Below are 25,444 nucleotides of genomic sequence, written 5' to 3'. Positions count from 1 at the left end.
GTAGAAAACCGAGCGTGGAAACGTTCTCCGACCTGCTAGCAGCATCGCGCTAACAGCTGCACGCGCGTCTGGAACGTCGGTTGTTTGTGTCCCCGACGTCCTGCGAAGGCACTGAACCCCGTGTCAGACCTGCTGCCTCACCTTCATCAAATAGCGCCGGACTGTCTTCATCGCTTCAGCGCCACTCGGCCTGGATTTGATTAGCGTGTTAGCAGCTAAGCTATTCTTGCGCGCGGCCGCTGTGACGTTACACTTGGTGAACGATTCTTCTGGACGTTTGGAGAAAAACTGAGGAGAACTTGAGGACGACGTCTCGGGACGTGTTGAGGGGAAACTGGCATGTCGTGTTCAGCAGATTATAATGAGGCGGCCATGGCCCGGAGAGGAATGGAAGGAACCGATGAACAAACTCAGCCACATTCACCAACACCTCCGGCCAGAACCAGAACCAACGCCTCCGACCACAACCAACACCTCCAGCCAGAACCAGAACCAACGCCTCCGGCCAGAACCAGAACCAATGCCTCGAATCAGAACCAACGCCTCCGGCCAGAACCAGAACCAGAACCAAGGACTCCGACCAGAACCAAAAGGAAATGTCTAATGGGAATTAGTCATATCACCACAGAGAAGTGGCATTAACCAGAGAGAAGTGGTGGTAACCACAGACAAGTGGTAATAACCACAGACAAGTGGTAATAACCACAGACAAGTGGTAATAACCACAGACAAGTGGTAATAACCACAGATAAGTGGCAATGTCCAGAATAAAGTTGTCCATCTTGATAAAAACAATCGTAACGCGTGGGACTTAATGGAGCGTCCAGAGCGTCCAGTCATATCTAAAGCGAAGTGGAAAAAAAGCAGAATATGATTCCGATGTGCAGAATAAAGTGGAAGTTACAGTACCTCATGTATAAAGTTATGTCCACTAAAAAGTTGTACCGTCCAGAATAAAGGACAAACGTTGACGAGCCACAATGTCCAGTCTATAATTTAATGCTACATTAACTTGTTCAAATTTACTTTTGACATTTCAAGATTATTCTGGAGAGCTGACTTTATTCTTACAACTCAAACTCCCTGATGGACTTTTCAAAGAATAAAAACAATATGGGGGTAAAAATAACCAGATTTACAACAACGATTGTCAACAACTACTGGACAAATCCTGTTCTTGAAGAAGAGGGATTATCTTGTTCCCACAACTGAGCTGAAGGAACCAAGTGTGTCTGGCTGCAAGGTCCCCACCTTTGTTGTGTTGGGGGTTCAGTTGTGGGGGGCGGGGCCAATATGACCCTGCCCTTTACAGGAAACTCAGCACAACAACAGGTTCAGGTTCAGGTTCATAAAAATGTGTCAGGTGCAGCAGGAGTTCACACGGACCTGGGACACGCCCACTTCCAGACCACACACACCAAACGGTGCGTGGTGAGTCAGTGGACGGTACCAGGTCCTGTGCTGCAGGGAGTAAAATGTGGGGGGGGGGGGGGGGGGGGGGCACCACTATGGCACACGTGTGCGGTGCTTGGCATGCTGAGCAGTGAAGCTTTAGTGTTGAGCGAACAGACAAACATTCAGGTTAATGTTGGTGTGTGTTTGTGCTTTTGGAGTCCTGCGTGATGGAGTCATGTGTTTACAGTGTTTGAGTGAGGAGCAGCTCCTATAACGTGATGACGGTGCCGTCCTCCTCCAGAGCGAGCCTCTCCACGGCTCTGTCCGGGGATGGCGTGGTGGTGGTGGCGTTCGTGTTGCTTAGCGACCCGCTGCTGCTGCTGCTGCCGGGGAGGCTGCCGTTGGTGTTAACCGAGAGGGCGGAGGAGGAGGTGGCGGTGGTGCGGAGGTTGAGGTGCGGCTCATAGCGAGGCAGCGAAGGCATGCTGTAGTTGGAGGAGGAGCGGCGGATGGGCTGGGCCTCGCCGTCCACATCGATCACCAGGTCCTCGTCATCTTCGTCGCTCTCGAGCTCTCCCACGGGGAAGTTCTGGATGATGTGGGAGGGCGCGGCAGCCCCGGCGTGCGACGAGTAGCCATAGTAACTGGCCCCACTGTCCGAGGAGCGCCCTGAACTCCCAGACGCCCCGCCTCCTCCTCCTCCTCCTCCTCCTCCTCCCGCGCCACGGACCACATTGTTCCGCTGGTTCGCCGGCTTGACAGTGATGATGAGGTTGTGGCTGTTGGCGATCATCATGTCCGTCACCTGGTCCAAAGACTTCCCCGCCACCTCGATGCCATTGACCTCTAGCACCTCGTCGTTGACCGCCAGCAGGCCGGTGCTCTCCGCCAACCCGCCGGGCACCATGCGGGAGATGAAGATGCCCGGGACCTTCTCCAGGCCCTGCGGAGTGACCCGCACGCTGGAGCCGTCGCGGATGTAGAAGCCCAGCGGCTTTTCCTGGCCGTGCTTATACAGGCGGACTCGTCTGTGCGTCTCCGGCAGGATGTCCACGTCAATGATGGAAGACACAGGCCGGAAGTCTCGAGGGAGGCTGATGATGACCGGCGGCTTTTTCCTGTTGGCGTCGGGCCGCAGGAGCACCGCAGAGAGAACCGTGTTCTTCTTCCTGGTCAGCGAGTCGGTGCCAAAAGCAGAGTAATCGGCTTCCTCTGCAGAATAAAACACAGAGAGAGAGAGGGGAAAAAAGAGGAAGACAAAGGAGGCTGGTTAGTTCAGCATCAGACTGGGATCATTAACATGGAGCGGTGATACAGGCTGACACACTGTTACATCATGTCAACCAAGGAGAAACACTCTGCTCAGCCTGAGGCGTCAAAACACACGCGCACGGCTGCTCACATACCAAAATACTGACTGTTTACATCAATCTTCTAACCTGGAAGTAACCCTTCTAAATCACAATCATCTGGTCGTTATGCTAAGCTAACCGCGTCCATGTCTCTGGTCTTTGTGCTTTAGGCCCTGTTTACACTACAACGTTTCATGTGACGACACCTAATCCGCAAAAAAAAGTAGTGCGTTTACACTGCAGCAGCGGACACAGAGAAAAAAATGTAGTTAGTCTGCCGGGCCACTGGAGGGCGCTGTTGCTCGATTTTGTTATGAAACTACAGAGATGTGTGCAGAGAACAAAACACTATAAATGTGAGGAAAAATGAGAGAACCTGACATCCACATGGACTGATGATGCATCGGATGATATCAGGGAGAGTCTCAACTATTAAACTACTGATCTGGAGGATAAAACTAAAATATGGACCGCGGGTCGTATCGTATCACTACGGGTCGTACCACTACGGGTCGTACCACTACGGGTCGTACCACTACACGGCCGCCATGTTTGTTTACAATTGGATGAGCAGGAGGGAGGGGGAGAGATGTGCAGTAACAGGCTCTGTAGCCTCCGTCAGTCTCTGCAGGAGGGATTAGCGACAGTGAAAGAATCTTTCCACCTTGGGAGCCGGATTAAAAACTTTCCGGATACAGTGCATCCGCACACTGGTGTCGTGTAAACGGACCCCCCTAAAGTGAAGAAAGTTTTGCGGATGCACTCGTCTTCATTGTCGTATAAACGGGGCTTAAAGCTCCAACAGTCTCCGGGCTTCAGCTGCATATGAAACACGCCCACAGGAGAGTGATATCGCCGTTCTTATCTAACTCAGTGAGGGGGCGAGCGACTGGACTTTTTGAGGAGTGTTGACATGAGCAAGAGATCACTGTTGATCCGGGAACATTATTGTCACAGTGGCAGCGTGAGTCACCGGGACGCCACAAAAGCTGCTCTTTGTCCTGCCTGGAGAGGAGGAGGTGTTTTCACCTGCAGCGGACTGTAGACTTTAACCCAGCAGGGCTGAGGGGAGGGGGCCTGAACTTTGGCTCTCTAATTGTTAACCAGGACCGTACCAGCCGCTGAACATGAACACCATTCGGATGTTCTTTCTGAAAAGGGCTGTTTTTTTTTTCCTGTCTCTGGTGTTATTTTTACCAATTCCTTTTGACTAAAGAGCTGAAGCTTGAAATCATCCTCACATTTGGAAGCTTTGACAGCATTTTGTAAAGTTTCTTTAATGAAAGTGTTCTATAAATAACACCTATCGTGTGTGTGTGTGTATAATCTGGGAAAATATCCGCCTAGGTGGCTGATAAAGATTTCACCTCTCAGGTTCTGACAGGTACGTTCCTGCCACTCCCACCCCCCTCCGTCCCCAAAACCAAAACAAAGGATCGATTGTCTGTCCAGAAAGAGCACTGGTCTCACATTTCAGTTCCCATGAGGCATACACACACACAGTCACTCACACACAGACACACACACACACACACACACACACAGACACACAGACACACACAGACACACACACACACCTGCCAGCCACGACCAACAGGCCAGAAACACATGACGAAGCAATAAAGCTCGTTCAGGCCGACATTCCTCTTCCTGTTTTCTGCTTCTGTGTTACGCAAAGAGGGCCAACAGGTGGATGTTTACATACATACACACACACACACACGCACGCACACGGTAAACTCATGCATGGGGCAGTAAATGCTCCACGTCATTTCACTAGATCTAAAGGTCTCCTCTTTCAGAGCTTCACTGCGTCTCCACTGGATGAAATCCTGACAATAGAGTTATATCTGAAGAGAGAGGATGTGACGGCCCCTCAAGGCCGCTCATAGGCAGGCAGGCAGGCAGGCAGGCAGGATCACCCTCCAAGAGTGGGTGAACAACAAACTGTATGTGAGCATCTGCCAGTCCACAGTGTTAATTGAAACACCCTCACGTGCCTCTATGGGGGTTTCCTCTGGTTAGTAACCAGCTCTGTAAAAAAAACAGCAGAAACCCAACACCCTGAAAATCCATCGGGTCATCGTTACAGCACAACCCACCAGAGCACACAAGCAGAGCTCTCAGTCTCATAGGCTGCTTCAGGCCTGTAGACAAAGCTCTATATAACTACATGTTCCTCATTTGTACCAACGACCTTCTTTTGTTTCCTCGCATGGATTCCGATCAACACTGCCGATTTCCTCCTTCCCACAATAAGAAGAACATGTGTGAGCTGATATATGACATTTAGTCACAAAGTAGAGAGTGAAATGTTTGGCAGCAGTAACTACAGTGCTCCGTCTCTGCCGTCGTCTCGCTGCAGTAAAGTGAAAGAAGCAGAGTCGCGGGAGTCGTTCTGCTCACTCCACCCTGTCGCACTTCTAATTCCAGTCTGTCAAAAAACAAACGTTAAACCTCAGAGATTCTCAAAAATAATTACCAAAAAGGAACTAAATTAGTAAGTTATTCCAAACGCCAACAATTCCCAGAGTCTTCACACTGACCTTCGGCAGTTGGCGTGGACGGTTGACCAGCATGGTCAAAGTTAGAAACGGTATACAGTGATGACTGCTGGTCACCCTCAGCTCTCCAGCCACATCGATTCTCACTACATCTGGTTTTATTTGGAACTCATGACTGAGAACAGAATCGTTAAAAAAAGAAAAAGAAAAAAAAGACGCAGTCTTCTCTGTGACTGGACAGTCATGGTTTGCTAAGCAAAGGTAGAGAGAGATGATGAAGGTGGATTTTCTCGCTGGTGTCCGTCCACACTGCAGGGTGGTACGAATCAAACAAAAACCATCACGCCACTGCAAGATCCCTTCTACATCCCGTGAACACGGGTTGGCAGAGTGACGTTAAAATAGGTGTAAAAATATTCAACATATATTGAAAGAACAAATTTGACTTTGCGAACCAGTTTTTAAACTTTGTGGATCGGCCAAGTAAAACCAGATTTCTTACATAAATAAATCAAGCCCATGAGTTTCATTGAAAATGTCGTATGAACAGAACTTTTCTCAGAAATTGATGATTTCTTTTAATGTTAGATGATAAAAACTTTACACCTTATATTTATATTAAGAGTAATATAAATGGTTTATTGAATATTTCCGTGGTTTTCAAATTAAACCATTTAACTTCACCTACTGAATATTTTGTTTAACTTTGTGTTAATACAGTGAACACTGTAAAGTTTGCTGTGGGGTCATGCTGCAGACAATGGGAGTGTTTTTAGTTGAACTATGAAGCAAAGAGAAGAGGTGACTGTGTTTCAGATTTGTCCAGTTATGACCAGTTGTCTTCATTTTTGGTCCAAGCAGTGTTGATGTAATTAACACGTGGTGTTAAAAACATTAAGCACAGTGAACCAGAACCTGTATTGAGACTGGAGGTGATCTTCACTGATGCTGAACCCTACGGCTCAGCTCAGTTCAAGTATTCCAACTATCCATACTCTGAATGGAGTCAGCCAAGGAAACAAAAACCACACAACACGTCATGATAACGGACGACTCGATGCCTCGTCACTCCTGCCTGTAGCATGTAGCTCACTAATACACACACACACACACACACACACCAAATATATCTCCATTTTCAGGCTGAAACTCTGCCTCGGGAGGGGAAATGGCATGCATTGGCTGCACACATCACTTCCCTCAATGCTCTTATTCTTCACACACTGAGCCTGCATCACGCTTTAAAAGGACCAGTGTTAATGGACCAGAATAAGTGGGATGTGCAGGCATTCAGAGCACGCCACAGCGACTGACACCATTTCCTGTCATTGACACAAGCAAAAATCCTCTCAAACAATAAAAAAAAAAATAAAAACTTTCCAGGTGATTTGAAGGTTGTTTTTAAACCAAAATCAAACGATAAAATGCCCGTCAGAGGCTCCCTCTTCATCCACTCTGTCCAGAGTAATACTGTGTCCAGGTAACAGGAGCTACACGGGCAGCCGTATCTACTCATACATACACTGTTGATCTGCTGTCGCTCATGTTGTTGCTCCTCTGCAGACACTGTACTTCACAACTCGCGTCCCCGACTTTAAAATACAACATTCGTGATTCAGCTTCTATGACACACTTTCCACCATCTCTGTTCTTAATTATTTGCAATACATGTGTACTTAATCTCTTTTGATAAATTTGAATATAAGCAGAAGTTTTAGTTTTAGTGTATTTAACCTAAGGGGTGTGTGTAAAATTACTCTATCTGTATTTAAATGTGTAAATACACAAGCTGCAAGCTTGTGATGGAGATGAATAGGACGGTAAATAAATCCACTGTGTGTCTGGGAATTCTTGAAATAATGCAACATAAGAGAAGGCCTACTTACAGCTAATACTTAAGTATTTCAACACGACATCCCATATTTTATCAAAAGCGACGTCCCAAGCTGAAGATTTATAACCAAGTTTCTCAAGACTTCATGCTTGGAGAAATTTGGATCCTCTCATCCACAATTCGAGTGAAGGTACAACAGCAAACTCCCAATTCATTAAAATAAGTCTTTTAGCCAGAGTGACCCCGAAATATACAGCCCACTTCGTACTGTTGCAATGGCTGTGGAATGTCGTTGACGCTGTCTGAGGGCGACATTGTAGGACGTTGCTTCCCGGGACTTTGTTTCTGGGTTTGGCGTGGTCATACTTACTGGTTCTGTATTTCTGTTGTTTTGTCATTGTCTGTTATTGCTCCTTTGTCGTTTGTATGTCGTCAGCTACTTCATAACACACTGACTTCAGTTGCCATTGGGCAAAGACTGAAACAAAACACAAGTCACAAGACTCAGAGGAAGAAAGACAAGAAAGAAAAAAGAAAAAAGGGCAGTCGAGGTTTGAGATGTTCTGGAAACAGACAGGTCTGTCATGATATGCCCCAAGGATCATCAAGCAAACAGTACCGGGAGGAGGAGGAGCAGGACGGGGAGCAGCAGGAGGAAGAGCTGGACGGGGAGCAGCAGGAGGAAGAGCTGGACGGGGAGCAGCAGGAGGAAGAGCTGGCCGGGGAGCAGCAGGAGGAAGAGCAGGACGAGGAGCATCAGGAGGAAGAGCAGGACGAGGAGAAGCAGGAGGAAGAGCAGGACGAGGAGCAGGACGGGGAGCAGCAGGAGGAAGGGCAGGACGAGGAGCAGGCCAGGGAGCAGCAGGAGGAAGAGCAGGACGAGGAGCAGGACGGGGAGCAGCAGGAGGAAGAGAAGGACGAGGAGCAGCAGGACGGGGAGCAGCAGGACGAGGAGCAGCAGGACGAGGAGCAGCAGGACGAGGAGCAGGACGGGGAGCAGGACGGGGAGCAGGACGGGGAGCAGGACGGGGAGCAGGACGGGGAGCAGGACGGGGAGCAGGACGGGGAGCAGCAGGAGGACAGTATTGGTGTAAACTTTGTGTAGATGAAACACATCCAGGAAGGAGTATAGGAAAATAAGGGAAAGTGGAATAGAGGAAATGATTTTTTTTTAAAAAAACTGCAAAGGAGAGAAAAGGAAAGCAAAGAGGAGGAGGAAGAGGAGGTGATTAAACAAAAGTTTCAAAGGAGTGAATTCCCGGAGCGTTGCTATTCCTGGCGTGGTGAGCATACCTCCCTGGCACAGCTCAGATAAAAGTGCCTTAAAGCTGCTGATAAGAAGAGGAGGAAGAAATGAAGGAGGGAGGTTTAAAGCACAATGCCAAAGCTACATGGCTACAGAGCGGCGATAAGAGGGACAAACTGCAGGCCTCGCTGAGGAGCTGACATGACAATTTGAGAAATTACGCATTAATCCATTATTTAAAAGACTGTGGCTGTAGAGTGTGAGCCTGCTAACGGAATCTCATCCAGAACCTCATCAGTCCTGCTTTATTAGCCGGTCCTTACTAAAGACATTCATCAAGAACAACAGGAGCGACAGTGTAGAAGCTGTGTGGAGGTCGGATGTAAAGCAGCATGTAATGTACCAAGGATACGAATCACTAATGGCCTTGATGCAGAATTAATGTAGTTTGTTTGCCAGGCTAAGCGCACATTGAGATAGAGGTGTGTGTGTGTGTGTGTGTGTGTGTGTGTGTGTGTGCGCGCTATTTGCAGTATAAAGCAATTCCATCCATTTATTTTGTGCCGACATCGACACCTCTCTTCCTGCTCCTTCCTGCAGCACTTCCTGTGCTCCTCACACTCCACTCTTTCTTTACCTCCTCCTGGCTTTTATGTCTCCATCTCAGGGTTCTTCCAGATCTGCCACCTTCCACTACTTATCTTACAGAGTGTCTCAACACGCTGTGGCTGAAAAGCTCTGCCTAAACCATCCGGTCTCAGTGGATCACTGAACCCAATGTTCAGCTTCAGGGTTTTGGTTTGGGAACAGCAATGAATGATAAAATGATGAGAAACTGAAAGAAGAAGTAGAAGAACCAAGACAGGCCGATATGCCACAGGAGGGATGGAGAGGTCATGGTGGGTGTTTGGGGCAGCTTGGAGCAAAGTAGTTTTTGGGATTCCCGTAGGGGACAGGGAAAGGTTACCGTATTGTCTGGACGACAGGTTGGACACATGTATAAGAACCTTTATGTTCCATGTCCAGATGTAACTGTAACATGTCAGAGTAAGATTTAGCAGCAGTAGAAATATGTGGACTTGTCACAACAAATAAAGGAGCTTCATGTGGAAAAGTGGATTAGTATTTTGCTTAAACTCTGGTACACTGACAAAACGCCTACAATCCCAGAAGTAGAACACTTGGACAGTGTACAGTCATATCCCCAAAGGAAATACTTCTGGAAATAAATATCCATTTCAATTTGGTTCACGCAAGAATCAAAAACACCGAGTATGTGTCAGATCCCAGACAGAATCTGTATCCATGAACTTTGGAAAACAGACAAGTACAGCACATGTATGCAAGTAGATTTAATTATTTTTAGTGTCTTTGCACAGCAGCACGCAGTAAATAACCTTTTTCTTCTTAATGAAGTGTACACCAAGGAAATTTCTTTCCACCGCCTCCACTCCTTTCTGCATTTTGACCCCTTTGTGAGCTCACTGCTGTGAAAACAACACAAGTTCAACACTGTTCACAATATGCACATAGTTATGTTGTTTAAAATACATCACAACATGTCCAGCAGGGTCGTTAACGTGCATTCAAACTTTTTAAATGTGTGCATAAATGAAATTGGCAGCATCCAGTGTTGTTTGCTGCACTTCAGGAAGTGTTCCCACAAGCCTCGTCTATACGAGACTACTGTGGATGGAGTCGGGGTTGAAATACAAAGTACAACACTTTCTATGCTCTCCAGAGTCTCTTTCTAAACGGCACCATTTCTTCCTTGACATAAGCCACCATGAAAATGTGACACTATAACAACTATAGTCTCTGGTCTATGTATGAGAAAACTTGACCCTCATTACAATAAAGTATGAAACAGGTCAACACAAACAGCATCAACACCACCAGGAACAATTCCCGTCATTCAGTACAAGTGAGTCCAGATGAGAGTCAGTCTAAGATACTGTAGACTTGATAAATCCGACTCCCCGTTACCTCGGAGGATGAAACGGTGGCAGCAGCTTGGGGACTGCTGACAGCGCGAATCAAGCTTCATATCAGAGTGGCTGAATCACCGAGCTCAGAACAGACCGAAACAATCTGACACACACGCCAAAATATTAAGGTTTAAGCTCATGCGCACTCAGATAATTCCACAAATAAAAACAGCTGACATCACAGCCTTGACTTGATTTAGAAAACATAACCTTTACCAAGCCAGTGTCAACCGGACAAACCCTGTGCATACCTCCGTATCGCTGCTTTCATTACTCGTTTTTTTGGTTTGGAGCAGTAACAGACCCCCTCCTGCTTCTCTTCACTGCCAGCTCGCCCTCCATCTCACCCTCTCCGTCCCTCCTCACCTCCCTCCTCCTCCTCCTCCTCATCTACAGAGCTGTTTTCTCCTCCTTCATAATTCCCAGCCAGTCGACTTTTTTCCTCTTCTTCAACTTACAGGTGAGTAATATTGACAGACAGACCACAGAATATGGACACATTCAGTCCTGTTTTGGCTCTTCTCTCCTCTGTCTGTGTTCTCTCACTTCTGTCCATCTCTCCTCCCTCCTCCCCTCTTTCTGCTGATGGAGCCGGGCTGTGCGGCCCCGGGCTCCGGCCCTGGCTAGCTGTCCGGTCTAATCTAGTCAGCAGACGTGATCACAGGCTGGCCACATTCCACGCAAAAAGGTCCCACCTCCTCCCTCCATCCCTCTTTTCATTTCATTCTCTCTCTCCCCCCCCCCCTCAGAATGGGCCTCACTCTGCATTCCTCCCTCACTAATACTATTCCCTCGCTCTACCTCTTGTTGCATTCCAATCACACACTCTCCTCTCTAATTACACGCCTTTCCCAAACAAAGCCTTATACATCACTCCCACTTCAGCACTGTTAATTTCTTCTCCATCCATCCATCTCTTCTTCTTAGGCCACATCCACACGAGCCAAAACGATCTTTTTTCTCCCGGCGCTCTCAAAAAAAGTTCTGTCCACACCTCACTATGAACACTGCTCAACACGAAGCTCCGGGGCATGTAGTACATATGCCAGGCCTTTAGGGGCGCTGTGACTCACCAAACACACCAAAGACTCAGAAGACAGAGCACATAGAAATTTAGAAGTAGACTCCTGCTCATAAACTTCTATATAACTCTGCATTCTATAGGTCTATGGCCCTGCTCCACCTGCTGCTAGCGTCAGTAGCTTCTGCAGCTCGACCAGAGCTTGTAGTCTGTGATTGTTGTGGTTATTTGATGAAATCGTGGATCACGGGGGGATTATGTCATTTCCCCCCCACAGATGATCGTCTTAGCCATCCACACCTTGGGGTGTGAACAGCACACACTGGGGTTTTGGAATTTCCCCACTTTGGGACCAGTGTTAAAAAAAAAAATGTTTCCGCGCTTCTAAAATGTCGCCTCGTGTGGATGATCGGCCAAAAACAGCTCATTTAGGTGATGTGGCGTGCTCGCGTGGACGGTGACTTAGTCTGCAGATATGTTTCTCCATGGTTCACTCCCCTCATCACAAGCAGCATCCAATCAAATGTATCCTGTTGTGTTGTGTTGTTCCTTCACACCGGCCACCATGTCTTCTTACATGTCATCCTTTCATCTCACTTCCTGTTTGCCTTTTCTGCATGAGCCGACTCAGACGGGAGTCATATCAGAGAAACGGGATTGATAAATCAAAAGGACTTTGACCTCATAACCTCAGTTTTACTTTTGCAGAATGACTCGGCGCACTCCAACACGTGTGAATTGCTCCATTATTTCCCGAGTCCACCACTTTGATCACGCACCTCACTGTCTAGAAAAGGTCTTAAAAAAAAAAAAAAACTAAAGAAACCCAAAACCCTGGTCAGAACGCCGGAAACTTTGGCTCAAAACATGTGTGAACTTTTTATTCCTCCTAACTTTTCACCGTGCTGCTCAGCTATTTAATGATTTAGGTCGCTGTTGGTTACTGAAAAAGCGTGGAACTGACTTCAAGACGACTGACCAAAATCAATCCAACTTCACTTTACAATGATTTACAACATTTTCATACACTCACGTTAAAAGAGAAAATCTAAAAGGGAAAGTTTGACACATAAATATTACAGTTTTTTTTCTTATGCAGTCATTGTATTTCGAATTTAATACAGCCGGATGGATTATTTTTTATTTAAGTCTGCTTTGCTTTAATGAGCTGCTGGACGACTGAATTTCCCATCATGAGTGAACAGCTCATTCATCCACCAAAGCAATTTTCTTTTGAGGAAATAAAACTTATCTGCAGCAAAAATCCCAAATTTTCTTGAAAAATGTAAAAAGTTAGTTATTTTAGTGTTTTGACTAGAAATGTGGTTGGAGCTGTTCTGAAGGATGAAGAGTTTAGACTCGGGGTCAGCAACCTGCAGCTCTTTGGCAATTTTGTACTGGTTCCCTGAAGCGGTCACTAAATTCTACCCAAGTTAACATTTTAACCTGTTTTCATTTTACGCACACAAAGGACTTTTAACTCTGGACTAAAAAGGGCTTTAAAAAGGCACAACTATAATAGTAAAAAGAAAAGAAAAAAAAAAAAAAGGAAAACCACAAGAAATGGAGAAAAAAACTGCTAAAGCAGCTTTTATAAAAAAAACTATTAAAATGACTTACGAGGATTTCTAAGACAAAAAAAACTTTAATAATGGGGTAAAACATAAAATTGGTTCGAAAAGAGCAAAAATGGTTAAAACAGTTAAAATGGCAAAATTAAAAAAAATTAAATAAAAATGCTGAAAAGGTTGAAACCTCTAAAACACGGAACAAAAACAGCTGGTAATTGTAATTGAACCATCATAAATGCAACATAAGACATGGTTTGTGTTCATATATCAAAACTGTAGATGAAGCTTTCAGAGCTGCGTTCGCTTCATATTAAAAGGTTAAACATGTTATGTTTGATCTGGTGGAAAGTCACAAAAAACGTCTCTTTTGGTCATGGAGATCGCAGAAAGGCCGATGGACCGCAGAGGAATGAAGGACAGATGGTTGAATTTGGTGAAATGGTGTAATACTTGTTGCTGTGGTGAACAGGAGAGATTGACCGTGGGAATCGGGGTAGGTGGCGATCTGCAGGGCGACTTCAGGAACAGGAAGAGCGTGAAATGCAGATGAAAAAAATGAAGTGGTGGAAATTGCAAAGGGTAGTGTGAAGGGTGTGTAACTTAAGGACGAGAGTCCTCAAAGGTGTTGATTAGTCATCGACTTTATTAAACATTACATGTCCCTCAATGTGACAATGGAGTTGAAGTTCTGTGTTCACCTGACTCTGAGTATCACCTTAGTCACAGAGGATTCAGAGTACTACCTATCACGTTCACAGCGTGCTTTACAAAGAGGGACACTTTGCCCTGTGTACTCACACTGTACACTTCCATTTTCCTGCATGACTCATGTGCTGGTTACTAATTACTGAGGCAGTCCCCGCTGGGATAAGCAAATATGAGCATTCCTGTCCCTCCCCATACTTTCACCTGACTGTTCACAAGTAGCCGGACTGAACCGTTTCCAAACAAACACACCCTGAGCGCCTGCTGCACCATCCACGGAGCCGTGTGGCGGCGGAGGACGTTCTGGATGACTGAGACCAGCAAACATGACGCAAGAGAAAAATGTCTTCCGACGACTGAAACGCAGTGTTTGTTGTTGGTTCCAAAAGGACAAACTTTAGTTTTTGAACCGTCGAAGTGTTTTTCACAGTCCCAGACCGAAGATATTCTTTAGATGGGTCATAAAGAGATTAAAGACAATTTATGAGATTATTGTTTCCACGGTATATTAACAAGATGAGACCCATTTAAAGAAAGTCCCGCATGGAGCTCTGGAGGTGTTGTTTTAACAATAACGGGAGGAATCAAACCTTTTTTCAAATTGTAGTATAAGCAAGATCAGTAAATAACAGTTATGGTAAATGGGTTTCCACTTATATAGCACATTTCAACTGCTTGAGCATTCCCAAAGTGCTTCACACCATGAAGCACATTCACACAACATGCAAGACGCTGAAGTCCAACCACTGGGAGGAGTTTGGCGTCAGTGTCTTGCTCAAGGACATAATATAAAATCATAACATTCAGAACCTGTGGGGATGGATTATAACATCCATAAGCAACTTCTGAGAAGTACATTTTCAACATGTTAAAATCTATAAATTTTACGATTATTATCGAGGGTTCACACACACGCACACGCACATCTTCAACTGTTCATTAACAAAAAATGAGTTTGTCACAGTTCATGTAAGCTTGTTTCCATGGTGAAGTTGAGCTGCTGAAGTTCAAACTGAGCATCACAATGAGTAGAAAAAAGATTTATTTTCAAAAGAAACTATGAAAGTGGGACCAGTGACAACTGTGGGTCTGAAAACGTCTCCTGTACGCTGTTTGGACTGTGGACCACCGTCTGAGACAGACGAGGTTACCTGGTTTGTAGCTCATCGCCTACGTATTCACTACATCTAGTCTGAATTTCTTCAGGAGCCTCTGCTTCTGGGTCAGATTCTGGTGCAAACTGGTCTGGTTGAACAACAGAATTTCAACAAGCGATAAATCCACCGTAAACATGAGCGCATGGTAGAGAAAAGCCTCGCCTTCCCCAGGGTTGCCAGATCTGACTCACCGTTTCCAGCCCAAACAACAAAAAAAACAGCCCACCTCAATAAAAACCAGCCCAGATCTCAACCGCTGTAGAAACTCATGTTAAAAATATAAAACTATTATATGTGTAATAAATAACACGTCAAAAACTCACAACTGCATTATGTAAACAAAGAACAAGGCAACACAAACAGGCTTTACAAGAAGCTCAATTGGGCGGAAACCCATCGAATCTGGCAACACTGATCTTGTCCCCGAGAGGAGTGTGGAGTGGGCGTGGACAGACACAGACACAGAAACAGCCTGTTCTCAGTAGAGCTCAGCAGAGGGACTTTTAGGCTGGAGGAAGTTCAGGACCGAGGCTGGATGTGAGGAAATACACTTTGAATAAAATGTTGCTGGGCAAATGACACCGAGTGAAATTGTTGAAAAACTGTATAATATGGAACCTTTAAGAGACTCCAGTTAATCCGCCTATGAACAGGCCTCTGGAGCGCTGCCATGGCAACCAGTAAACAGTGTGGACTCTTCTGCAGGCTCAACAGGCATCAGCACATTGTTCACAGATGGTTGGTGTGTGTGTGTGTGTGTGTGTGTGTGTGTGTGTGTGTGTGTGTGTGTGTGTGTGTGTGTGTGTGTGTGTGTGTGTGTGTGTGTGTGTGTGTGTGTGTGTGTGTGTGTGTGTGTGTGTGTGTGTGTGTGTGTGTGTGTGTGTGTGTGTGTGTGTGTGTGTGTGTGTGTGTGTGTGTGTGTGTGTGATTATTCTAACAGTAATTGGAGTCTGGGTTGCCCTCATGAAATCTTAGGAACTTGGAAAACAAAAAAACCCTCCATGTCGCCTTCGTTTCTAATTAACAGCTGCGAGCTACACCGTTCTTCAGTAGGTACACCGATGCCAGTAACATGTTTCCGTCTCCATGGCAACCAGCATTTTTGTGTGAGAGTAAAACAAGAGAGCAGCTCTCCTTTGACCGGTGTCAAAGCTGGAAGAGGCTCTACTGTCAAAAACAAACAAGAGTTTTTTCTCCAACATGCAGAGTGAGCACACAGCTGAGAATGAGCCTCCAGCTAAGAATAACACTGCTTCTTTAACTAAAATGGACAAACTGTACCCAAATGAGAAAAGCAATGGTTGATTAAATCTCTAACAAGAATATTATGATGTATATTAATTTAAAGGGTGTTTTTCGACCGAATTCAAGAAGCAGACCCCAACAATACAACGACATCCACCCGCAGGCCGACCAGGCCGACCAGCCCTCGCAGCGCGCTGCACAGTGATGAATGGACAAACCCCACAAAGCAGCCGGGCTGCTGATGTACACAGCCTGGATCCAGTCTCACGCACAAAGCAGAGCCAAAAATAAACGACATGACGTACACCAACCAATCTGACATAACAGGACAGGAGACTTTACAAACATACAGGCTCGACTTGAGATTGCACCATATTTATTAGATACTGTATATCAAGACAATTCCCAGACATGTGTGTAATAACTTCTATCCTCCGTGAAGGCTGAGGCGGCCCACGCTGCAGCTCTGTCTGATCGCCGGCTCTTATGTAACCAACCCGGTCTCGTTGGATGTGACCAACCGACATCTCTGAATTTTACATAATTCTCAGCTCAAGTCGTCAAAGTCATAGTTGGAGACGAACAGCAGCGTCTTTGTGTTCTCAACACAGACTGATGGGAGTAGAAAGGAGGAGCTGCAAATCGAGTTCACTCATCCAGTCGAGAGGAGAGGTTTATGAGTTTGTCTTGCTTATCCACTTTCAGCCGTTTTAGCAGTTCAGTACTTTTATTAAAGCTTTTAGTCGTCAGTCTCTCTCCACATTCTCAAATATATCGCTAAACCAGTATCATTGGAACTAAAAACACTTTCCGAGGCTATATTCCTCCCTTGTGCAGTCAGAAGGTAATTATAATAGGCAGTGTACGTTTGTGTATCCAAGTCTTGTTCTGAACATGCTATTTTATGTGTTTTATCTGATTGTATTATTCTTATGACTTCCTTTTCAATCAATTCCCCATGTAGATTGGCTTTCATAACTTCACTGCAGAACGTATGACAACAGCTTCCCAGTTGTAACATTGCACCATCTGACATTTGTCGCCCCTCCCTCTCCTCCCTCGCTCCTCTCCCGCCCTCAGACAGTGGAACTGGGTGTTCGTGGTCTGAAGCCTTCTGCCCTAATGCATCTGCAGCAAGTCGACCTCTGTCTGCTGAGTTGAATGGGGAATCCCTACCCCTTACTTGAACTGGAGTTTGAATCCTTCCCCACAATCTCTCCTCCATCCTCGAACCACAACCAGAACAACATAAAGCTGCAACCCCTGAGTCTGGTTCTGGTTGGACTTTTTGTTCTCCATCGTACAGATTGGAGAAATGTTCTCCTCTCATGCAAAAGTCAACCAGAAAAAGCCAGGCAAAGCAGCTTCCTGATGGTTTATACAAGGTGGGATAACTAGTCGTTCCTGTTTCAGCAGTATGGTGGAACAGAAACACAACTTTGGTCTAGATTGATGCCTTTACATAGCAACTCCAGAAAACGCTCTCAAAGGAAAAACAAAACACTGCCGACGATGTCCAAGCACCAAATGAACACTGGATTATAATATCTCAGACATTACAGGGAGCCCGGGTGTATAAAATCACTCGGTCAGTACTTTGGTAAAAGCAAATAAAGAGAGAAGCGTCTAAACTCCACTATTTACTTATTAAAGGAGGCTAAGCTGAGTTGGTAACCAGTTACAAAGAAAACTGAAATATCTGGAGCGGAATGCTTATAATCATACTATGTGCTCACACATTTATGTTCACAACTGAAAAAGGAAACAAGTGAAATATGATGCCTGCCAACAGAAACTGACACGACGTCTCCATGTGATGATCAGCTTTTAACAGAACAGCCAATTTTGAATGAGCTTTGCTTCTTCACCATGATGATCATCACAATCAATCAGTTCACAATGGAGCCGACTGTCAACGCTTTTGTTCAGACTCTGGCCTAAGAGTCTGATTCAGACAGGAGTACATCTCTCCAGTGAATATTTTTCCGTTGTCTGCAGATTGGTACTAAATCATCTTCAAGCTGCACAGGGCTCAGGCTTTAAGGCTGCAAGCAACTGGTGGTGGGGGGCAGCTGGGTGGGGGGTTGAGGGCAGCTGGGTGTACTTCACCGTGTTCACTTTGTGTTCTCGGCCAGGCAGCGTGCTTGTATGGATGACTGCTCACCCACGTGACCGTGTGTGTGTGTGTGTGTGTGTGTGTGCGTGTAACACGGTCCCACACAGCGCTGCACAGTGACCCCACTAATCTCCTCCTGACAAAGTGGCTTAGCTTCTATAGGGTCATATGGCACAGCCAGACAGCTTAAACACAACAACGGAGCGTGAGGGGAGGCCTGCACACCCTGGGTGGGTTTCCCCACACCCCCCCCTCCACAGGTCACACTCCGCACACTCATTACCCAGGATACACTTCAGACTCCCGCAAAGCCAACGGCAAACAGCCCAGACACACAGCAGACATGATAAATCCAGGACAGGGCTGAAAGGGGACACACACACCACTAAAACGTTCAGGCTGCTGCTCTTCTTTCAAACCAAAGACCTCTCCAACGTGAGTTGAAGAACAGTTTCACTAAAATACCTGGAAATCTTACGACCAAAAGAACTTTTTCATATGTCACAGGGTAATTTTCACCTAAACCTTTTAAAAGTCCAACAGATTAAAGGCTAATTATTGTGATACAAGAGCAATCAGAGATTTCTGACATCCGCCAAAGGTTGATTTGGACTCTTAAAAAATAAAAGATTCCGGAATCTTCCATGGCCTAATTTCTATCTGTGGTGAAGATTTCGACAAAATCCGTGCAGTAGTCTGGATGTAATTTTGCGAACAGACAGACAAACAAATCTACGCCGATGATTTTATTTATTCCTTGGTGGGCGTAATAATAATAATGATATTAGTGGAATAACTGTAAAACTAAAATTGCACATTATTGAAGTTTTAAAATGTGTCTAAATGGGATAAACTCTTAGTTTCTTGCAGGTTATTTAAGTTCCTCTAACAGAATCCGCACGGGGAAAATGAAAACATTGAAGGAGCCAGTTTTAGTTGTTGCTCTCTAATGTTGTCAATACTTTTCTGAAGGAAATTCATCATTACACTAATAAAAACACATATTTCCAGCATTTTCATTTCACACAACATCCCCGCGTTTGTTGACGTCTTAGCGTCACAGAAACGCCCGACGATTCCTGAGGCAAGATCCCATTTGTACACTCAATCTCGATTCGCATTGGAAAAACGATCAACGACCGTTTTCACAACATTTCAGACTATTCTCGTGGCTTGAAGACTCTTTCTTTGAGAAACTCTGGCTTTTCTTCGGGCTGAAATGGTCAAATGACGCCATCTTTGATATCCCGTAAACCCTTGCGGCAGGTTTCCGAAGATGACGTACGTTAGTGAAACGTCGACAGAGTTCGATGAATACAAATTCTGGTTTGTTTGTAAACATATCAACTTTGGTGTGATCCATTTAGGCAACTTCAGGTTGGAAATTTGTGGAAATGAGTAGTAATGGTCTTTTTTCCCATATTGGTTTATTCTCTGTGCTTGTGTGTTTATGGGAAGTATATTATATTTAAAAGATTTTTTCTGGTAGAGTAACTTTAAATCCTGTTGACACATTAGTCTCATTAGTTATTCAGTACTACTGTCCTACAATGTAAAATGTTATTTACTACAAACGTTACAAAAGATCCTCCAAATATGTCTGTTGTAACTTATTTTGGATACTTCGCCTATACCGTCAACATTTCTCATATTTTACTGGGTTATGTAAATAAAACCATCAATCAAGTCAAACGCAGAGGTGTTATTATTTAACAAGCAGCCCTGAGTGGGTGTGACACACAACAAATTTGTCGTGTCATCTGTGATCGCCATTAACCTTTCATTGCAGGTCTGACAGAAACTCTTACAAACGAGGATCAGGACTCAAACTGTGGCTGCCCTGGGTGGGATTCCAAAAGGACTTAGCTGAGTAGAAGACAGGTTTTGCATGAAGGACGAAACATCGGTGTCATCATTACAGTTACCCAATTTTAAATATTTGGAGTCATTTTGTAATCTATTTGTTCATACTATATTAATCCCCCTTGAGAGAAACGTCTGATCCATCAGTAGCCAGCCAAACAGAGCAGATCACGGGTGGAGCTGATGGTAAATAGATTTTCACTTATATTGCGCTTATTCACTGCTTGAGCTGCCTCGAAAGTACTTTACACTGTTAATCACATTCACACACACACACTCACACACACACCAATGAAGCCGGCTGCCATGCAAGGCGCTCAATCCATTTATTAGGAGCAGTTTGGGGTTTGGTGTGTTGCTCATGGACATTTCAACACGGAGAAGATGAGGAATATATCTATTCATCTGTATCGAGACCTTTTTCAAATTATTTCTTGAATGCTGAATTTCAGCTTTTTATGTTAGTTATCTTTATTGTTTCCAAACACAAGTTCCACTCAGCATTATTTACAACAACTAAACTTTCCTTCTCCATTTCGTAAACAGACAAACTATCTCTGTTAAAATGTACATTAACTGAGGAAGATTACGAATATCATCTGGTGAGGAAGGGCGACGATAAAACCAGCAAGGAAGTCAGAAATCAGCAGCAGTACACAGGATCGGTGCCTCTTTCAGGCTGAAACCCTCCAGGTAGTAGAAACACACCTCCCATGTGACTGCACACAAACTGGGCCAGTCTGTACGGACAGTTTCCTCTGGGGATCAAATATGTCTAATAGGAATTTGAGCGAAAGGAAAGACAAAATGGGAAATATTCAGTCTGCTTAGCTTAGATACGATTTGTCAAGCCCATAAACACAATTGTTCTCTACAAATGTACTACTTTCACCTTTGTAGATAAAAACTATTATTTTCCATTCAAAGCTCCCTGAAGCAGTCCTGCCATGATGAATGCCTGGAAGCAAACGTGGCGAGCTTACCTTTCCTCTGTAGGAACAGCCGCAGCAGAGGGCTGGCCGTGGAGATGGCCTTGTGGTAGTTGTCATCGTTGTTGATTGGCAGCAGGTCGCCTTGCACATCGGCGTAGCCCACCAGCAGCTCCACGTTGGGGATGCGATGTACATGCTGCAACAGGCCGTAGAATTCATCGAAGCGGCCCGGCTTGGACCGATCCAGAGAGAACCGGCGGAACTCTGCACCAAACTGCGGACGGAGTGGCACACAGGAGCAAAAAGTTAAACTTCAATAACCACAACAACAGAGGAGGGAGCATAAGAGACTCTCTTGCCTTGGCTTTGTTTCATGCTACAGATTTAAAACAGTAACCCTGCTTTCCAGCCACCTCAGGGCGTTGAATTCATAACCCAGAAGGAAGTCCCTTCTTTGGAAAAACTGGACTGTAAAGTTCAAGTTTGTCAAAACATCACAAATCAAAGAACACTATGGATGTAATGTTGTTCTTGAGCTGCTTTATCACAACACATTTCTGTCCCAAGAAACCATTTCGTCACAAACCATTGAAACAGAAGGTGTGTTTACATGGTCACTGTTTTGTCACGGATTAAAATTGTTCCAATTAAAGACCTCCTATTATTCAGCTTTTCAACACTTTCCCATTTTCTCATTGGTCCACAAACATTGTATTCAGTTTATTGCCACAAATCCAGGGTTTCCTTGTTTTTCCTCCATTTCAATATTGGATAGGATATTCATAGGAGCTGCATTCAGAATAGGGTTGAATGATTAATTGCATTTGCGATAATATCGCGATATGATAAAATTTGATTTTCTAATCGCAAGGGCTGCGATTTGACTGCTCACGTGATCTGGTCACATGACGACTTGCGGATCCAGCGCATGTCATCTGCCCACCTTGCCCGAACGGGCTCGTGGTTTTTAGGGATGGAGACGATCTGATCCGGGATCGGGTTCCGATATCAACGTAATTCATGAAGACTGTTCCCACTGTGGACATAGATTAACACTCTCAGCTACTCTTCATACAAAAAATATGAAATACTTTCAGTTTGAAAACACTAAGAGTATTTCAGTCCACAACAGGGATGTCAAACATGCAGGTCGTGGACCAGACCTGCCTTTCAGGGGGGGGGCCAACGCAAGACGACCTTGTACAATATCAAATGATAAAGATGCCGAGTACACTTTTTTTAAATGTTATCCCTAATTTTCACCAGGGATAATACAGATTAGAGAGTGGCTGTCGTACCGAGACCCAGAACTGCTCGCCAGCTTACTGTTGCCATGAACGGCACATTGTGATAGTGACTTCAGGAAACCATGCACATCTGGAGAAACCAGGCGCTTCGACTAAATATTCTGATTAGAGAAAAAATTGTGGCTGATAGGATTTACGTGTTTTTCTTGCAAGTTAACTGTACTTCATGTACTCTGGACATTTTACCATCTTTTTACTGCCCCAGACCAAAAGAGATCAAGCAGGGTTCAGAATAGTTTGGAAGGTCCATGGTGCTCATGTACCAAGTCCCGCTCTTACACTCCAGCATATTCATGACTAAAAGACCAAAAAACACACATTATAAAATAAATAATCACACGCTCAATCACCTCTGTGCCTTAAAAAGGAAACACGACAGTTTAATATCATGCCAAAAGTGTTTCCAAACAGAGATGAAAGTGGCAGCTGGAGTTGACTGAAGGCGGCTGCTGCTTGTGCGACACATAATGTGACCTGCCGTCAGACACTGACTCAACCTGTTCATGGATTGGAGATAGACGCATAATGACACGACTGGATGTACAAAACCTCACTGTGAAGACAAATACATCATGCTGCAGGTAAGTTCCAAGAAGAGACTCCACCAAATAGCTGGGAGTGACAAAAACAACTTCTGCTCATGAGAACTATTTGGTTAAAAACTAGGCAAGTGTTGTGACAAACTCGTCTGTGTAGGCTCTTGAAATAACACGTGCAAACTGCAGTTTTACTCGTAATATAGTTATTACCTGAGGATAGCAGTGCGCCGCCATTAAAAACAAGCTAAGACACATATGCATCCATTTAAAAAAATAGCACAAACAAGTGCACCGAGTTTAGAGACAGTTCTCATCAAGAGTTTGTGGTCAGAACATGAAAAAGTGGCCCGAGTGTGAATTTATATTTGAGACCTGACATTTTAATAGGATGAAGATCAAATGTTCAAATTAAACGTTGGATAAATACTGTCATGAAGCCTTTGAAGCCAGAACAAGACACCACTTAAGACGTACAACAAATCAATTGTTAGTGGGACAAATCACCCTGCTGCATTTATAAAACATGAGATCAAATCTTTGTTTCACCTCATCAGTGACCCACTTTCCAACACATTCATGTATGGGATGGTCTCATTACATTATACCTCATTTCTGAGTTTTTTTCTTACTATTCTTGGGTTTAGGGTTAGATACAAACTAACCCAAACAGAATGAAACATTAACGTTTGAACACGGGTCAAACTGAGCCAAAACCACAAAATGATTCTCAATATTCAAATCATATTCAGTCTTACATCATCGTATCAAAAGTACTCACCACTAGTATCTTGATTTTTTTTTTAAATGATGGTTCACAGATATGTGATTAACTGAGGTAATATTCCCAAAAGAACAATGATAAAGTTTGAGAAGCCTCAGGTTAGACCTGTTCAAAAGCACCACAGACTGTGTGTACTGGAGACACAAACCCAGCACATGTGATGCATTATTAATGTAGACTTTGTGACATGTGCCTCTCTATGTTTGTGGTCAGGGAGCATCCGAGGCTGCAAGGCCCTGTTGTGTCAAGCAGCCTTGCAGCATGCCGAGGAGGTGCAGAAGGCCTAATCTCTGAGCAGACACGGGGTGACGTCCTGTTGCTGCTGCAGTCGGTTAGAGGCACCAGTTGTTGTGGTGACTGTTGCTTAGCGCTGACAAATCATCTATAATCCTCCGCCAGCCTGGCCACTCGGTGTGGAGCAGCATCAGAGCAAGGCTTAATCACATGGATCGATTACAAATGAGGAACACATGCAGAAAGAGTCTGGAGACTCAAATACAATAAGAAGAGGCAAAGTGGCCTGTTAACGAGGAAATGTCACAACAATGTCGACACAAAACGGTTGTAAAAGCGCCTGTTCCTCATCAGGTTTGTGTATCTACGACACATCTGCCATTTCTTTGCCACTACATAAACTTAATGTGACGCTCCAACACGGAACCTTCAAAATGAAGAAAACATGACTCATTAACATATATATTACCCAAACTGTAGCTTAGACTGCTTAAGAGTAATTTATGAAATTAAATCGACATGTTAAGACTCCAATGTAGCTTCTTTTAGATTGTACACCTTTTGCAGCAGCTTTAGCAGTTTTTTTAAGACAGCTAAGATGCTTTAGTCATGTTCTTTGCCATCTTAACTTTTTTTTTTTTTAAATCTTTAGCTGTTTCAGTCATCGTTTTTGTTTTTAGCATTAATACCTTTTTGCAGGTTTATCCTGTTCGTAGCAATTTGCCATTTAAGCCATTCCAGCTGTTTTAGTTAAATTCAGTATTTTGTAACAGATTTATCTAATTTATCTTTTTAAGTGTTTGAAAGGTAGTGAAAGCAAATCAGTGTCTTCATTTATTAATATTCTACTTTCTTTCTGTTAGTATATTCAGTGTTGTTGGGTGTTGCAGCTGTCAGTATCACCCGGAGTGGAGGACAGGCCAGGTCATGTACAGTTTAATAGACAAACTATCTAATTTAAGTATTTGGTTTGAGTCTCTTAGAAAGCATTTCTCTTATGTTGACAAATTAAAATTAGACAAATATGTTGAGTCAGACATCGTTTGGTGATGTGCAGCAAGAACCCACAACACAGAGCCTAGGGAGAACCCTAAGCTAAAGACATCCACCTGATGACACCTGCACAGTCCAGTAGAGTAACGGGAGGGGCACCTCAGGGCTGCCTGATGGGGCCCCGGACACTTCCCGGTTAAAATAAAACCAACGGACCAGGTGACACCGGCTGCCCAGCTGACATCAACCCCGCCTTCAAACTTCCCAGTTCGGCCGTCAAACTTCACAAACGTTCCCCACCCCGAGGGGAACATCCATTTTCTGCCCCGGCGGGAGAAGCAAACAGCGGGACCCGGTATTAGCTTGTATCCTCAACCCGCGGCGGAGCCACTTAGCTGCTAAATTAGCACCGGGAACGTTAATCACCGCCGCGGGGCCAGCTCGGACAGGACCCGCACAAACACGCTCAAAGGGAGGGGAAAGTGAGGAAGAAGTGTCCGTAAGCACCTTGCTCTTCACCTCCACGGCACTCAGGGAACGGCTGCTCGGCACTCGCTGGGTTTTGTTCATGTTTCGCTAGCAGCGGGACCGCCGCCGACAGCCACCCCGCTCCCGCTGCTGCTCCGCCAAGTATCCGTGTGTCTCCACCTCCACCTCCGCG

At 44.9% G+C, this 25,444-nt stretch overlaps 1 protein-coding gene across 1 annotated transcript; it reads right to left on the bottom strand.

Moving 5' to 3' along the window:
- Positions 1-1,589: 1,589 nt before the first annotated feature.
- Positions 1,590-25,426, bottom strand: pard6b (par-6 partitioning defective 6 homolog beta (C. elegans)). Its single transcript, XM_080470160.1, has 3 exons — positions 25,291-25,426; positions 20,981-21,203; positions 1,590-2,607 (listed from the first exon to the last, which is right to left on the bottom strand). Exons 1-3 carry the CDS (start codon positions 25,351-25,353, stop codon positions 1,664-1,666), a joined length of 1,230 nt encoding a protein of 409 aa, XP_080326286.1. The 5' UTR covers positions 25,354-25,426; the 3' UTR covers positions 1,590-1,663.
- Positions 25,427-25,444: the final 18 nt, after the last annotated feature.

The sequence above is a fragment of the Lipophrys pholis genome (assembly GCF_963383615.2).
Source record: "Lipophrys pholis genome assembly, chromosome: 8".
Classification (NCBI taxonomy): Eukaryota; Metazoa; Chordata; class Actinopteri; order Blenniiformes; family Blenniidae; genus Lipophrys; species Lipophrys pholis.
Note: the sequence above shows the minus strand (reverse complement) of the source record. Positions and strands in the feature narration are given on the sequence as shown.